The sequence below is a fragment of the Dendrobium catenatum genome, unplaced genomic scaffold, assembly GCF_001605985.2.
Source record: "Dendrobium catenatum unplaced genomic scaffold, ASM160598v2 fragScaff_scaffold_81, whole genome shotgun sequence".
NCBI lineage: Eukaryota > Viridiplantae > Streptophyta > Magnoliopsida > Asparagales > Orchidaceae > Dendrobium > Dendrobium catenatum.
Genome location: NW_021318543.1, coordinates 741,903 through 759,464, shown reverse-complemented (window position 1 = coordinate 759,464; position 17,562 = coordinate 741,903). Strand labels below are relative to the sequence as shown.

The 17,562-nt window shown below is 35.6% G+C and overlaps 1 protein-coding gene across 2 annotated transcripts; it reads right to left on the bottom strand.

The window, feature by feature from the left end:
- Nucleotides 1-1,867: 1,867 nt before the first annotated feature.
- LOC110096527 (probable pinoresinol-lariciresinol reductase 3) lies at nucleotides 1,868-16,760 on the bottom strand. 2 transcript variants are annotated; one of them, XM_020822534.2, is made up of 5 exons: nucleotides 16,504-16,760; nucleotides 10,883-11,017; nucleotides 2,555-2,792; nucleotides 2,272-2,475; nucleotides 1,868-2,170 (listed from the first exon to the last, which is right to left on the bottom strand). In XM_020822534.2, exons 1-5 carry the CDS (start codon nucleotides 16,693-16,695, stop codon nucleotides 2,007-2,009), a joined length of 933 nt encoding a protein of 310 aa, XP_020678193.1. In that variant the 5' UTR covers nucleotides 16,696-16,760; the 3' UTR covers nucleotides 1,868-2,006. The 2 variants fall into 2 exon arrangements, with proteins under 2 accessions (XP_020678193.1, XP_020678194.1); XM_020822535.2 differs by lacking the exon at nucleotides 10,883-11,017.
- Between the last annotated feature and the right edge of the window lie 802 nt (nucleotides 16,761-17,562).

Below are 17,562 nucleotides of genomic sequence, written 5' to 3'. Positions count from 1 at the left end.
CATTAATCTCTCCTCCGTCAACCTATTGAATGTAAAGTACATTTCTACCATGTATATACACCTATGTGCATCCTCTCTCTCAAAAAATAGGCATATTCAATTTCCTCACCATCGGATCTCCTCAATTCCCCCTGTTTCCCCATAATTTCCAATTCCCCCAAGGGGGTGATTCCCTCCAAGTGTCCCAGTCATCTCTTATATGCTCATACTCAAACTTTCACTAAAATCTCACCTTTTTTTTTTCCAAATTCAGCACCCCTAGGATCATAATCAGCCCCACTCCTTTCAAATTCAACATCCCTTCGGTCATAATCAACCCCTCTCATTTCAAATTTTATATCTCTTCTCTCTCATTCAGCACCCCTTCATTCAAGTTCGTTCCCCTCACACATTTCCCCATACCCTCCACACAACACCTCCCTAAGAATAGGCTTTATGGGAGGCATTATCTCTTCTCCCTCCAAAATCACCACCTCCTGATCTTTCTTTGGCCTCATCGGATTAGGGTTTTCCCCACTTCCTTGGTTGTCGGCGACTTCCCTTGTCTCCGACGATGCCGTTTGGGGTTGGCCCTCGAGCAACTTCTTCAAAATCTCCTCTATGTTGGAAAATTTTTCTAAAATTTGACTTTTGAAATATGAAAATTAAGTTTATAGATCCGAAATTTCATATTTCGATTGTCTGATCTCTCCCTTTCTTCCTGCCATATGTACATGGATTAACACTCCAAATCGTAAAAAATAGTAATTTTGGTCTTAAAACAAAAAAATCAGCACTTTAGAGGGGGAAACACGATAGAAATTAGCAAGGAAAGACCTCAATTTCAGCCCTTGACACCAATTTGATAGGAAGTGAATGTAAAAATTGAGAAAACTAGGAAGAACACACAATAACTTTTTTATGGAAAGATGTATAAAAGAAAAAGCAAGATGCCATTTGATCTTCATTTGGAGAGGAGGATCCGGCACTCCCAAATCCCTAACCGCCGGCTAGAGCCTTCTCAAAAAAGACTACAACAAACACAAATCACCTCCAATGACGCCATCTTGGGTTGGCCCTCGAACAACTTCTTCAACATCTCCTCCAGAATGGAAAATTTCTCATCGATCTTCTCATAGACGGTTGAAATTAGACTTTTGAAATCTGAAAATCGAGTTGGAGATCCTAAATTTCATATTTCAATTGTCTGATCTCCCCCTCCAACACTTCTACATTTCTTACCTCCAAAGGCACCCAGCTCAAGGCTCCAAATCGCAAAAATAGTACTTATGGTCTTCAAACAGTAAAAATCAATACTTAGGAGGGGAAACACATTAGAAATTGGCAAGAAAATGTCTCAATTTCAGCCCAGGGCACCACTCTGATACCAATTTGAAAGGAAGTGAATGCAATTTTAGCACAACTAGATAACGGCACAAGAAATTTAGGAAGAAGAACACACAGGAACCTTTTTTTGTAATATAAATGAAAGAAAATAACAAGATGATGTTTGATCTTCAATTGGAGAGGAAGAACCGGCTCTCCCAAATTTCTAGCCGGCTGCTAGAATCCCCACAACCTAAGAAATTCTAATTTGAACAAACTCAAAACATGATCCTGAAATCACCCCATTGTTAGCCTTGAATGAACTCCCCTAATTCCCTCCCAAATCAGCCTCCTTTCCCTGAATAATTCTCTCTCATATTTAAATTCAAATTAAATCTCTTGCCCTAAATAATTCCCTCCCAATTATAATTAAACCTTTCTTAAAAAAAATTCCCTTTGATTAAGAACCTTCCTAAATAGCTCCCACCTGATTAAAAAACTTTCTAATTCCCTCCCAATCAAGTCGGCCGGTCCATCATCAGGTTACAAAACTCTCCCATGGTTGATCTTAAAAATAAAATTGCAGCTTCAACTTGGCATCCAATCAAAAGGAATTGAATTCAAACTCTACAGCATTGATGCGGATAAGAAGTTGCAATAAAATCATGCAACAAGATATCTGATCCAATAGATGCACTGGTCTACAAAAGGGTATCAAGGAATTGACTCACAGTAGTGTATTTAACATTTGGATATAATCTGATTGCATCAACGCCAGCTTCGTCAATGTTAAAGTAGGTGTGATCACCTTTAATAAATGCAGAATATATAAAAACCAACTCCATATTGTCTGGATATGGCATATCTGCAACATCAATAAACACACATCAGTACAATAGGAAAATCTCTTTCAGCAGAATTCTGAAGATCGCACAATTTTTTATTTTTTATTTACAATTCGCATACCTTGAATGTTCTTAAGAAGCTTCTCCTCCGGAATATAATCCTTCTGAAGGTTCTTTGTTATTTTCATCTCCCAAAGGTCCACAAGGTCATTCATTGAGACAACGTTACCAGGTGGTCTCAGGTATAATACCTTATTCAAAGTCCTTGGATCATCAATGCTAGAAATTGTGAAAGCAGCAACATCGGACTCCTTAACGAAGACAGCTGCAAGGAAAAATTACCGTGAATAAACCACTAACATTCTTCGGAACAAAACATGAATAAACTTTCCTATCCATCAAACCTTTAGAATTTCCATTGCCATAGATTTTTACTTTATCTCTGGGAGGAATCTTAGAGCCGGGTTGCACAAGTGATGGAAGCAAATAGGTCATGAAAAAGTTGCATGAAATGTATGTGTGGGGGATTCCTTCACTCTCAATAAGTCGTCGAATTTCTGCTTTCTTCTTGTAAAAGCCCATGTCCATGTCCAAGATTTGTACTTTATCAGGGTCAGCTCCAAATTCTGAAGGAATGAACCTCTGCATCCAGTCCATTAGCAGCAGCGGCAGTCATAATATGTGTGCATTCGATAGCTCTATTTTGATGGTTGAAGATGAATGAAAAGAAAAACTCCCATTCCATAAACCAGTAAATGAAATGTTAGATGGTGGAGCCACTAGTTGGCCGATCATCTCGTGGAGATCACAAAGATGTGTGCCTTACGACATAGGAGCATTGTGTTGCCCATAATATTTTGAGGAGTAAAAAGTCAAAAAATAGAGGTTCTAGATTTTGGTTGGGATACTTTTAAATGTAGGACCTTCATAAGCACATTAGTTTAACAATTCAATTAAAAATCAATATGCTTAGAAATTTGAAGAAAAGTAAAATTCTACAAAGAAATAAACCCCACTGCAAGGCAGTCCCATTAATGGATTGTAAGATCCATCTTACTAATATTATCTTCGGAGATGCTATAAGTTACATAATGTCTATTTCTTTTTCAGAAAGGGATATTTACATGGGCATTTAGAGTGTCTCGGGAGGAACTATAATGAATCCTAGCGTTTGGAAGTGTGGCAAGGGCACATCCTTTGTTCCTTTTAGAGGCAACTCCCGTAAAATCCCTCTCCTCTCTTGCTTCGGCTGCATGCGGCACTCAAATGAATGGAATAGTGGAAAACTCTATATTTAAAGAGCCGTTAGTAGCCTAGTGCTACGGCGCTAGTTCAAAATCTCAAATTCCAGAGTCGGGAGCGCTGCAATGTCACTATTTGACGGCTGGTAATGCAGCACTGAGGCGCTCGTACACCCAACATTGGGGCGCTCCAATAGTGATATTTCTCATATTTTGTTGAAATTTTCTCTAAACCCTTGGGATTCATTCCAGAACATATACAACTATTTGCATGCACCAAAACATTCCCAAAGACATGCAAATGTATTTAAAACTCAACAATTAAAAATTTTACATTTCTCAATCAGGTCAAAACAGTTCAAACCAAAGGCTGAATCTAAAGGTGTCACATAATGAAGCTAGCCTAAATAGTAGAGGATCGGAGATAGATAGAGAAGATCGGTAAGAGTGGAGTAGTCGAAGGCTCTTACAGAAGTACCTTGACTTCACTGGCACCGAGAACATACAGTGTTATTTTAACGAGAGGACCCAAGGGAGAAGAATAGGGGAGCTTGCTGTTAGGCGGGCCCCTCCGGTCCTTACTTACTCTAGGCGGGCCCCACATGGAGTTAATTCAAGGGTTGGAGGGAAAATTTGAATGGAAAGGGGGGGAATTTGAATAGAAGGGCTGTTTAGGGATTTTGTATGGGGATGAGAGTTAAAGAGGGGGAAAGGGGGGAATTAGGTCCTCATCTTGAATTTGAATGAAAAGTTTGAGATCTCATTGTGTGCTTGGGCTCTAGGGTTTGCTAGAGACTTGTGGAGAGTTGTTCTTCCTCTCGAATCGAAGGACGTTGTATCTTTCTTTGTTTTCTTGCATCTACTAGTGGAAACCTTGTTTCTTTTCCTTATTTTTCTCTGTTTGGGTGCATTTCCTGCTGCGGAGCTGCTGTAAAACTGCTGGGACAGCAGTTTTGCTCACTGTTTTAGGCTAATTTTGACTAGGGTTGCTTGCGAACTCAAGTATTACCTTAGGGTTACTTGCGAACTCAAGTATTTCCTATCACTTGCCTTGAGGCCCACTTCAAGTACCTCACAGATGTAGAGATGAAAGACAAGAGAGTGAATGGTTTGTGCTTTTACTGTGATGAGAAGTATGCACCAGGCCATCAATACAATGATTGCACACTCCAGGTTATTATGGCCTGTGATGAGGAGGAGATCGACAACGAGGATCTAGTGGAGGAAGCAGAAGAGATAAACCAGTCACTCCTGCAATAATTCAGGTGCTCCAAATGCCTCAATGCCTACCTCTCCCAAGGGAGCATGAGCATGCCATTAACCTGAAAGAATAGGTATCCACTATCAATGTTCGGCCTTACCAATACTCATATATTCAGAAGGATGAAATTGAGAGGCTAATGTTGGAGGCCAAGATCATTCGTCTCAGTGCCAACCTTTTCTCCAACCCTGTGTTGCTAGTGAAGAAAGATAGTAGTTGGAGATTTTTTGTAGACAATCGGGCTTTGAATAAGAAAATGGTGCTTGATAAGTTTCTTATCCTAGTCATTGATGAGTCTCTAGATGAGTTATATGGAGCAGTGATATTCTCCAAGATTGATATGAAATAAGGACACCATCAGATCAAAATGCAATATGCATGTAATACTCAAAACTTTTCGGATAGGAGGCAAGAATTTTTATACCCCAATTTTTTTATATACACCTCAAAATATCAATATCATATGTTTATAAATTCTTACCAAATATTAAGATCATTTAATTATATACATTTTTTATGTAAGGTAATTAGTTAAGTTTAACTAAATTAAATTACATGAAAATTTGTATAACTGCATAATGAGGTAACCATTAGTGTTTCTATATAAGTATTTATATATTAAAATATTGCATTATTTCTTAAAGTACTAAAGCACTTACTATGCATGCAATCACCTAAAGCACTATGGAGAGTTAGGATTAAACCGTGGGTAATGGAATGTTAATTTATTTTTTTATTCATCTGCATTACCTTATTTAGGAGATTTTGGTGGGCTCTCAGTTGGCATTTTAAACCGAGGCCAATTTCGTGTGGGAAAGGGGCAGTGCTGGAGAATGAAGGAACTGCTGAGGAAGTTCGGTTAAGGAATTCTGGAAGAACAAAAAGAAAAAAAAAAGTAAAGGAAAAGGAAAGGAGCAAAAGATAATATAGAAAAAGAGAGGAGCAAAAGGAGAAGAAGAGGAAGAGGTAAGAATTTTATATTTTTGTAAATGTTCATTTTTGTGTGAAGTTCCTAAATTAAATTCCTTAATTTTATATCTAGGTTTTAAGTTTAAAAACAAGAGAATTTTGAAGATTTGACAGATATATGAGGAGAGGAAGCTTGGAGGTAAGTGTTATTTTGGAATAATTAAATTATATGTATATGGTTAAGAAAAGATATATAAAATAAAAATATAAGTTGTATAAGCAGTCAAATCAAAAAATTTGGATTAATATAGGTATCGTACTCACGTAGAAGAATATGAGGTGTTAAATTTTCAAAAGCAGCTATGAGCGGAAGTAAGATATGCAATTTTAGTATAGCATACCAGTAATTTAATCTTATCTGTATACATGCATTTGAACTGATTGTGAGTGACTTATGTCTTAGCCTTCCTACACGTTGAGTAGTCTATGTGGAATCTGATGGTGTCGATCAATTGGATTGTGTTGTTACCTTGACCTCAAGTCAATTTCTCGTGCTTGTTTGTAAACCCCCTGCTTAGGTTCGGGTTTACCCCCTCAAGTCAATTCTTTTTGTTCATACAATGCCCCGGTGTTGTGTACCCAAGCGCCCCGGCGTTATATTCCTGAGTACCCCAGCACTGATTGACATAAAACTGAGCGCTGCAGCGCTCTAGATTTGGTTTCACAAGCTTTGTACACTGCAACGTTGTGTGTTTGGGTGCCGCAACATCATAATGACAGAGGCTTAAGTGTCGCAGCGCTCAACGCTAGCGCCGCAGTGCTTCGAGGCGGACTAGACAATTTTCTTTCTTATTTTTTTCTCAAGGGTTGCGTCCCTTTGAGTTATTAACTTGATTTTCTCTTGTATTGTGAGTGTTTAGAATAGGAGAACTGTGAGAATGATGTAAGAGAGAAGAGAAGCAAGAAGAGAGTGAGAGAGGAAAGTGATATGTTGATGCAGGACTTAAATGCCTAGGGGATGTTAATTAAGGATTTTGCACGCGTTAGTTTAGAGAACAATATTAATTAAGACATGTAGTGATTTAAACGATAAAATAAAATAAGAGAGCAATGAAACAAGCTTAGACCAAGTCACATGTATAAAAGTTAAGATCATAAAATAATCAATTATTCTAACGTTACATACATTGACGGTTTTCAACGATATATTCCTATATTAGCAATGAGACTAGTTACTATGAAAGAAAGATTCATCACTCAACTCTCTAAACTACTAAGTTTTAGCGAAGGAAATTAGCACTATCTTTATGAATCAATTAAAGACACAATTAAGAGTAACTAGGAAGATATAGGAGTTGGTGGAAAGGTTTACCCAACGGAAGAAGATACGAAACTCCAGTATGATCGTTTTGGATGTTGAGACGGAGTGAACAGCAACCCGACTTCCTGGCTGCCTTTGGACAGCACTTGGGCAACTTCTGAATGGTGAACATCAAACTAGATTGTGCTGGAGTCTTTGGACAGCAATCGGAGATCTCTTCAATTGGCTGGACAGCAAGGGGGAATGCTGGGATTTCCGGGACAGCGACTGGTTTATTACTGGACAGCAATTGGGGGCTGTTTGGATAGCAACATTGCTGGTCTTGAAGCTCTGAACAACAATTCCTTGGTCCATAATTCTGTACAGCAGTTGTTAACGGATCTAGGAGGCTAGGGTTTGATGTGGACTGCCAATGGGAAGAGGAAATATCTCTTAGTGGACTAAGGGAATCAGTTGGGGAAGGTAAAGAGAAGATTGATTCAAGAAAAGAGGGGAGGAGGTAGCTAGGGCCAGCGGCATGGTGAGTTGGAGTAGGGTTAGGGAGGGTGAATTTAAAACTTGCCTAATCAAGGACCTTTAATTGAGGAGGAGGATTTAAATCAAATCCAATTCGAAATTGATTTGGACTTGATTTAAGGAATTTTTCTAAAATAGATTATCAATTTTAGGAAGTATTTCAGAATTCAAATTTGATTGAATAATTGAAATCAAAGCTTTCCAAATGTGATTGGGTAGAGAAATGAAAGTAATAATGAGATGTTTGAATTGTGGAGGCAAGGTAAGGGGCAAGGGGCCAGAGACTAGGGTTAGGGTTAGGTTGGGGTTGCTGGTTTAGGGTTGGGAGAAGGGTGGTCGGTTGGGTGCAGTGGTGGAGGGGTTCGGCGGAGAGGGGAGGAGGGAATTAGGGGTGGCCGGCAGCTAGAAGGGGAGGGGGTTTCCTTTGAGGCCGACGGCTTGGAAGGAGAAGAGGTGGAGGTGGTGGGGAGGCTTGGCCGATTTGTGGAGGTGAGATGGCCGGCGGTTGGAGGAGGAGGAGAAGAAGAAAATGAAATAAAGGTGACAACGAGCCCGGACTCTTCCTACAGCTAGTCGGTGATCCGATTCCCTCTCCAAGGGTTCTCTCCAAACTCTCCTTCTCTCAACACATAAGAGACAAGAAATAAAAACTGAAATTCTGATAATAATCTTCATTAACCCTCAAAGGAGGGGAAAGCTTTAAATAGCCCAAATAATAATAATAAAATACAAAAGACTCAATTGCCCCTAGGGCATACACATGATTAGGCCCCTAAGCGAGGGCATAAACGAAAAATTACAATAAACTCATGAAACATAATAAAATAATAAATCTAATACAAAGATAATCAAAAGTAGATCGGTGCAATCGTGGTCGTAGATCGTCGGTCCCGCCTCTGGTAAACTCTCCAAGGCCTGATGTCTTCATCATATGTACTTATTTCTCCCCATTTTCATAGTAGATTTATTCATGTGGTGTGACTCCGTGGTTTTTTCTCTATTTTTGGTTATTTCACATTAAATCATTGTGTCCTTTTACTTTCTGCTGCTTTTTTACTTTCTTGTTTATTTCATCGTGTTGTTTTACTTTCCTCTCCAACAACTGTAACAAGTAATTTTGTTATACGACACTGCTATACATAATGGGGTCATATTGTGATTGTTTCCTAGGAGTCATACAGTCTTATATGCTTATATGTTGATACATTGGATAACCATGTCAAACTATATGCAGGGGCATTGACCTATATATATACAACAACAACAATAACATCAAGCCTTTGTCCCACTATGTGGAGTCAGCTACATGAATCCTTTTTCTCCATTGTGTCCTGTTAAAAGTCAAATTCTCATTTGAATCTAATGAAGAAATATCTTTTCTAATATTTTCTAACCAAGTCTTTTTAGGTCTACCTCTACCTTTCTTAATATAAGTCAAATATAATACCTCTACTTTCCTAACGAGGTTATCAGAAGGCCGTTGTTTTATTTTTCTATTTCATATATAGGCCAATGCCTATATATGAAATAGGAAAATAAAAAAAAATGTTGAAATGATCAGATAACCTAAAGAAAATGTCATGTTTGGTAAGAGATGGGTGGGAGCAATGCGACTCCCGATGGGCAGTGCGACCCAGTAGAGACAATGCGACTTCAGTATAATATGAAGCCTACGTGCGATGGAGGCAGTGCAACCTCATGAGCCTACAAGCGATGGAGGCAGTGCGAGCTCATGAGCCTATAGGCGGTACACCTAAGCTTGGACCTACCTAGATCAGGAGTTTACTATGATTCTAGTGGTAGTGGACAGATTGAGCAAATATGCTCATTTTGTTCCCTAACGGCACCCATACACAGCAATATCAATGGCAGTCGCATTCATTATAGAGGTTGTCCGTTTACATGGCATACTCGAGGGCAATTTATTTTCTATTGTAGTTTTCTTTGTGAGTTTCCTAAAGGCGTCTAGGGTTTGTGGTAGAGCCGATCTACCTCTCGAATGGTAGATCAATTGTATCTTGCATTATTGTGAAAGGAGAAATAAAAAAACAATCATTATCTTTTTACTTATAAGATGCATCACAAGGTAACATTAAGACATGCAAGGGTTACCAAACTAAGCTAAGATATGTCCTTAAAGGCGTTAGAGTCAATCTAAATGGCTCAAAGGCATGACTAGACTATGTTTTGGCCAAGACCAACTATGGTTAGTCAAGGGTTAAAAGGTCAAACTACCTATTGAGCCTATAAGTAAAGCTTGGAACAAAACATGTGTGTTCACACCACTTTGCCGCTTCATATAGCATTGTGTGTTCAACTTCAGCTCAGAGCAAAAGTCTGGTACATATTTCATGATTCAGTTTAGCATTTACCATAATAGTTAGGCATAATTGTTTGCTTTGCCTTAATATTTCTCTTTGTTATTGAGTTGTTACTCAATGGTTCTTCATTCTCTCCCACGGTAGCTCATCGCTTCATAGTGGTTCTTCTCTTCATACTCACTTTACCACTAATTCTTATACACTTTTCATTAGTTTTAGTTGTTGCACCAGTAGCCTTTCACTCATAAGCTTCATATCTAGAATGCTCCATGATGCCTCATATCCATACACACTCTCACTTCATGCCACCACTGCCTCTCAATTTCTAGGTGATGAGTATATTGAGTATATTTTTAATTTTAAAGCATTCTTAGATCACCTCATTATTTATATAATTCATATATTTGAACTTCCTTTTGGAGAGAACATAAAAATCTATATGACTTTGCATTGATATTCAGATCACTTCGATGTCATATCCCAAAAAGGACCCCTTTCATTTCATTGATGGCCCTAGAACCCGAACCCTGCTTGCTAGCTTATCACTTCAACCCTTCATTGAATCAAGAACACAAGTTCAACTCCTTAATCAAGTGTTCTCAATCATCGAATCATGAGATATAATTAATCATTCTTAATTTTTCATACTATTATGAGAAAATCTATTGGAAAGATTATTCGATGTCTTTCATCAATTTCCACAGATCTTTAGAACTACTCTAATAATAAATATGAAACTCTTTCAAAGCCCACAATTATATCAAAGTTCTGTAGAACAAACATATGAGATGACATAAATGATTTAATTTTCCAACTCCATGCTTCAATTATTATTTACTTGTGTATTAATATGGTGTTGTAAAGGTCATATTAAGAGTTAACAGCAGCCAATATTTTCTCTAATTACTTGACTCTTAAGCTTAAAACTTTTGATCAAGGAATTGACAAATAATTATTTTTTAATTAATTCAAGGAAATGGGAAATAATTTCTTTTTTATTAATAAAAGAGATTGTCTGCATAATCACCGGTGTCAATATTTCAATACCTACTTAAAAGCAAAATACTCTCCAGAAGCTGAAACTTGAAAAAAAAAAAAAACAAATTTTTATCAATATTTGTAAAGTACTAATCAAGAAAGAACAAGGATCAAAGGTGACTTACTCGGACACACCCGGCTTCCTTTATAGCATGAATTAGAATCTTTTGTTCAAGATATTGAGCAGCTGGAAGTGCAGAAATTACAATGTCCGCTTGTTTCACAGCTTCAAGAAGATTTGCATAATCACTTAGAGACACCTGACTCACGAAATTTTGAAATTATACTTTTAAAGCAAAAATAGGAAATCAACAAAACAAAACATCATTTCAGATATCAAAAGAACTACTTCAACCCATCAACTATGGTAACTAATCTTCTCATAGTCATGGTCACACAATGTCTGTCAAAGTTGATTGAGAAGGCAGAAGTTGTTTCTTTTCCACTCCCCCGCTTGCATTTTGGCATGATTCAGTTGGGATAACGCTAACAATTATGAGAAATATTTGTATACATATTTGCATGTAGCCAAGCACTGGGAAGAACTATTGTAGTATAGCAATAATCTTAGCTGATTTCTTCTTCGAAAATGTCTTAATTTACTTTATGAAATCACAGAATGGAACTCATTGTTGTGCACCTAAGCTAATACCAAAAGACAATTTGGCATTTTCGACTGGTTTCATCAGCCGATATCATGGCTAGTCTACATGATAAAACCACAAATTACGATGATGAGAGAATAATAATCATAAATCACTCAAAAATTAACTTGAATTGAAATGGGTCTGATTCAATTAATTCAAATTGAGTATCGATCCGCACATTAAAATAGTTTTATTTTTCAAAAAATTTCAAGTTTGACTTGACTTGATAGAAAATTAGAAATTGTTTCAAGACAAATTGAATATATATTACATGCATATGAACTTACTAAATAGTAGTGATTTATTTGTTAGCTCGGTGGTCGATTGTTTTCTACGCTCAATAGAATGGCATTGGTTTGAGTTGTGCTCCAACACTTTTTTCCCTTTTTATAAAAAGAAATTAGCACTGAACATTAGATCAATATTTTTTTTAAACCAACAGGTAAACTTTAGAGTTTAAACATAAGATTAAAGGGTTTATTATATAATCGATGTATGATGTCCATCTGTCTTCCTCCATTCCTTTCATGCAAGTTTTTTTACATAAACATTATCGCCTAATTGTCTTCCTCTTCCTTTCACTAAATCTTTGACATTGACAGAAACATCTCCTTCAAAGTCCTCCCTGGTCACTGCAACAGTTAGTGTGCTCCAAGAAAATGCAACCTCGTTGACAGGAACAAGGGTGTCAACTAAAGTGGGCACAACCAGGAACAAGTTCATGGAAGGCCTAAGCATGTAACTATATTCAGAGAAAGGGATAGCGAGCGAGTGAAATGATCATGTAATTTGCATAGATGAGTGTGAAGCAGAATGTTTATGAGCAGTGAAGTGAAGGATTGGTTTGATCAAGAAAATTTTGAAGGCTTAGACAATACTGCAAATAGACGTGAGACTAATAAGCATGGTAATCAAGAGCAAGGCAAAATGGCTGTGAACAGTGGTTGTTGAAGTAGCAGGAGCGATGAAAGCAGAAATATGTGCAAGAGTAAATTTAGCCATTTTGAAATTTAATATTGGTTATTTGGTTTAAATCTTATAAATAGATAATGAGAATTCTAAAAGAAATGTGAACCAATGCATTTTACACAGCAACCTGTCCAACATTAGTGGAAAAAAGAAAGTATAGAAATTTTATCATGTCAGACTTGCACAACCCCATATCACAAGAAACTGTTACTCAATTTCTCATAAACCAAACAAGAAAAAAATAACATTTTTCACTAATTCTCTCAACAAAAAAAGTGAGGCAAAGCAAGTTTCAATACAATTCCTTTATCACTATCATTAATGTTTCATGTCTTGTAAATCCTTCAAACAAAGCAAACCATACATAAATTTCCATCAGGAATCCCATGTATAATTAGGCCCCATTTGGTTTAAAGGAGCTGAAAAAGAAACCAAAATTAAATGAAAATGATGGAATATTTGAATTGGAATTAGTTTCATGAGCTTGTTTGGTTGAGGAAATTTTAAGAAAAAAGTTTTTCCTTTATTGTTACGTTGTTGATTTTTTTTTTTTTTTTTTTTTTTTTTTTTTTTTTTGAGGCATGTATGTGTATCATAGCAATTACCAGAAAATTTTTTCTTCCCACTTTTCACTAAGGTTAGGTAGGGAATTGTTAGAGAAAAAATGCGTTTGTTTGCCTGCCTAAGTAAATGCAAATTCAATTACCTATTAATTATATTAACAACAAACACCCCCTAAGAAAATATAAAGTAAAATACATTTACAGAACCCCCACCCCCAATTCCTTCAAACCAAGCAAACTCTGATGGAATTTCTATGTAAGGAATTCCTTAGATAACTTGTGAAAGGTTTCCACTCACGAAAATGAAACCAATAAGCCTTTCAAGGCTCAATCAAACAGCATTTCAAGAACAATAGTCCAATAACTCCATCTATGTTATGAAAAATGATGAAAACCTTGCGATGGCTTCCATAATTCCATGAAAACTTTAGGGTTTTAGCTTGCACTAAAAGGAATGCCCTTCAAAAACAATAACATCACACATTTGGTGGAATAGAGAGAGAGAGAGATGAGGGCATCAAGGTACCTTAACGACAATCAGCAAAGAAACTAAGAGATAATTTGCAGGGATAAAAAAAAAGCAAGATCACATGTGATGATAAAATAGGGGTGATTAGTAACCAAGCTCACATTTAAAAGCTCCCACCTTATTCTCCATGTAGCCTTGATAACCAGAACTTGACTTTTCTTCTCTTTTGCCAATTCCCTTCTTCAGCAAAGATAGTTTATTTTATACAAATTGAATGGATTGGAGGTTAGATTCTTTATAAGATTCTTTAGGCCTTCAATAGGGGGCTATGATGCACAGATACGACACGGCGACACGGATACGACACGACACGGACACGGGACACGTCAGTTATTAAAAATATAGGACACGGACATGGGTTGGACACAGTATTATAGTTTTTATATTTAAAAAATAGTGTATAAAAATTAAATAAGTATAATTTTAAAAATAATTTGAAAAAAATAAGTCATTTAACTAGAATTTGTGTTTAAAATGATTAGTATTAGGATGTCGAGAGTCAGACGTCGATGCCATTTATCAGTCACCGAGAGAGGAGATGAAAATACCTTCACTGCCAAAAAGAAATAAAAATGAGAATATTCGATGATTGGGTATTAAGTGCGGACGTTGATTTGGTGTTGTGGATAGAAAATAAGAAATTTAGTTTAAATCCCGCCAAATACAAGAAATTATATTTAAAAAAATTCATAAAAATATTTAAAATACGCGTGTCTAATTTGTATTTAATATTTTTTTAATCGGACACGTTTTTAGCGTGTCCGACACGTGTCGGAGGAGTGTCGGACAAGTGTCGTGTCAGACACTGCACGCCTCTTTGAGGAGAAGTGTCGGTGCATCATAGATAGGGGGCAACATAAAGCAAAATTGAAAGCTAAATTTTAAAATAACTTGAGATCAATTTAAGCTGTTTCAAGTCAACTTATGAGTAGATCAAGCAATAGTTTCTTATTTGAATAAATTTCCAAGCCAATTTTGAGCTATGATGATTCACTCAAAGTATGATTTATTAAACTCAAATAATATAATAGTCATATTATGTAGGGAGAAATGCATGAGGCCAAAAAATAAACTTTTATGTTAGTTATAAGCTTTTTACATTTTTTTACTATAAGAAAAATAAATATTTGTGAAATTTTAATAAAGCATTTTTTTTTAAGTTTACACTGATGCCACTAAAATTACATTATTTACATGCGTACCACACATGCAAAAAAAGAACTACAAAACACATGCATTTGTATCTACCACAGCCAAACTATTGGAAATTTAATGAATATGGGTTAGAGTTTTGTTCTGAATTTTGACAAATGGAGTTAGGAGTTCATTAGTTTTATAAATAGACAATATTTAAGGGCATGTGAAATTAATCATACATTTGCACACAGTATTACATGTTGAGCAATTTCAAGATAGTAGAGTTTTGTTCTTAATTTTGATATTTTAGTGAAATTTTGACAAATGGAGTTGGGAGTTCGTTAGTTTTATAAATAGACAATATTTAAGGGTATATGAAATTAAACATACATTTGCACACAGTATTACATGTTGAGTAATTTCAAGATATATAAGAATCAAGTTGAGCGAAAAACATATGTATCATGTAAGTAATGCATTAACAATTTTGAATCAACTAGAACTACAATTAGAGAGCAAGTGACTTTCAAGTCAGACTAAACTCGATATTTTGACTTCAATATAATTTTGACTCGCTTAAACTCTATTCAATGCTACCCATTTTTTTGTGTTTATTGGAATTTGGGAAGTAAAATTTTAGAGGGCATTAAATTGCTACTGTGTTTAGCATAAGATGTGTAATGCTTTTCCATTTTCCATAAGCATCACCAAATAATTTAAGAAAGAAAGAAATTTATACATGGATTATTAAAAATGATGAATGTTCTTAATTTTCTTAAGTTGATTGTGCCCTTTTTTTGTTCTTTCTTTTAACAAGGTCATCTTCAATAATATGATAAATACATCCTCTTCACTAGTAAAAAAAATGATGGAAACGCTTTATAATGATGAAATAATATAGTCAAATATGTATCAATAGCATATTTATATGTTACTATTACTTTGCATTGTCTAAACAACTACACTAAATGAACCCCAACCAAACCTTCATGCTATTAAGGTTTAATGGTTGCATATTTAGCAAGTCTTACCTTTCTACAAAGCTTATAATAGTTTGAGTCAGAAGTGCAACCAAATTTGCAAAATCCATAATTCCTATAAAAAACACTGATATACATGTGTCAAAATTGAAACATATTGGCAAACTCGCAACACGATCATAAGCATTGGAACTGCAATGAGTGTTTGATAGTAAAATTTCATTGTGCCTCTCAGTAGACGTGTGGGCTTGTCTCTTAATGAGCTGGCATTCTACATTGACAGACTTAGTTCCCTGAACCTTGAAAAATGGTTGTGAATTTATAGAAGCTTTCAGAGCCTTATAGATAATTCTAGTTTTTTAACAAGCTGTTGGTTTTGGAGTCCTGTCGATAACTTTAAATCTTATAGAAGCTTATGGAGTTTTGTAGATAGCTCTAATCCTTGTATTTGAGGCCTTGGGAACCTAATCTATAAAAAGGAAGCGATCATTTTAATCATTGCAATTTTGAGAGTTAATAAGAATTCGAATAGTTTTCCCTCTCTTGAGTTCCTAAGAGCAAGCGTAGGTGAGATCATCATTGTTGCTCACACAACCCCACTCAAAAGAAACAAAAACCCAATTTCCCATCAACCAAACAAGACAATTATTATTTTCACTAGTTTTCTGCTCAACCAAACAAGATAGACAAAGCAATTTTCAATACAATTCCTTCGTCATTTTTATCAGCATTTCCTTTCTTGTAATTCCTTCAAAGCCAACAAAGCCCACATCAATTTCCCTAGCATAATTTGCGATACTTAAAAAAAGCATTCTAGGGATTGACTATAACTAAAAGGAATGCCCTCAAAATAAAAAAATTATTATTTGATTCCGCGTTGGTAGAGAAATAGATGCTGCTAACGAGTGATAAAGTTGGTACCTTGAGGACAGTAACACCGGAATCGACGAATGAGCGGAGGAGAGATGCTTTGTGGGGGACGGAGAAGGCGGATTCACGTGCAACGGCAAGGGTGGGGTGGCCAGCCACTAAGCTCGCCTTCACGAGCTCCTGCCCCATTCTCCCTGTCGCTCCGATCACCAAAACTCTGCTCTTCTTCTCCTCCTCCGCCATTTCCAGTCTCTAGGCCTTCAGAATTTGCTCAGAATTGGAATTTGCTCAAAACATCTTTAGCTTAGGATGCGCCACAAATAATGAATTTTTTATATTTATATTTCAAATATTTAAATTTTAACAATTCTTAGAAATTAATATTAAGAAAAAGAGAGGGTCAAAGAAATTGCTCAATAGTTAATGTTAGATAACTTTTTATTGATTTATAAAATATTTTTTTACTTAAATTTGTTTTATTTAAAAATTTTCAAATTTTCATTTTAAGAAGTTGTTAGAAAATCATCCTAAACTAAGGTTACGTTTGTGACGACTTTCTTACTGCTTCTTAAAGCAGTTTTTCAGAACATAAAATTTTTGTATTGCAAAGTTGTTTTAAGAAACAGGAAGAAAGACATTGTTGATTTATATGATTAATATATTTTTTGGGTGCTCAATATAAATCATTTGAAGTAATTAAAAAATAGAGGCAATTTATTGTATGATACTAAATTTGTATGCATAAAACTAGCATCAATTACTTTCATTTTATTCTTTTTTTTATTTACTTCAACTATCAATAATTTGATCAAAATAGCACAAATATATTAATTTAATAATTGTAAATATTTATGTAATAAATAAGAATATTTTTTATTACACGCGTTTAAAATTAGGGAAATTTACATATATACCACTTTATTTTATGATATTTACATATCTAACACCCAAAATATTAATATTACATGTCTACCACTCATATACAACTTTAATATCAAATGTACCACTCCTATAATTCATTTCTACCATTCATACAATCCTATAAATTTTAATATTTCATTTCATGCACCTAAATTTATTCTATGGACGGTAGTCATGTAATATTAATGT

Excerpts from the sequence above, each read along its gene's own strand:
- LOC110096527 (XM_020822534.2), bottom strand. The coding sequence starts at position 16,695 with ATGGCGGAGGAGGAGAAGAAGAGCAGAGTTTTGGTGATCGGAGCGACA. Across the intron at positions 11,018-16,503 it reads CCGGTGTTACTGTCCTCAAG|GTGTCTCTAAGTGATTATGC; the intron begins GTACCAACTTTA and ends TTCGTGAGTCAG. Across the intron at positions 2,793-10,882 it reads AGGAAGCCGGGTGTGTCCGA|AGGTTCATTCCTTCAGAATT; the intron begins GTAAGTCACCTT and ends GACTGGATGCAG.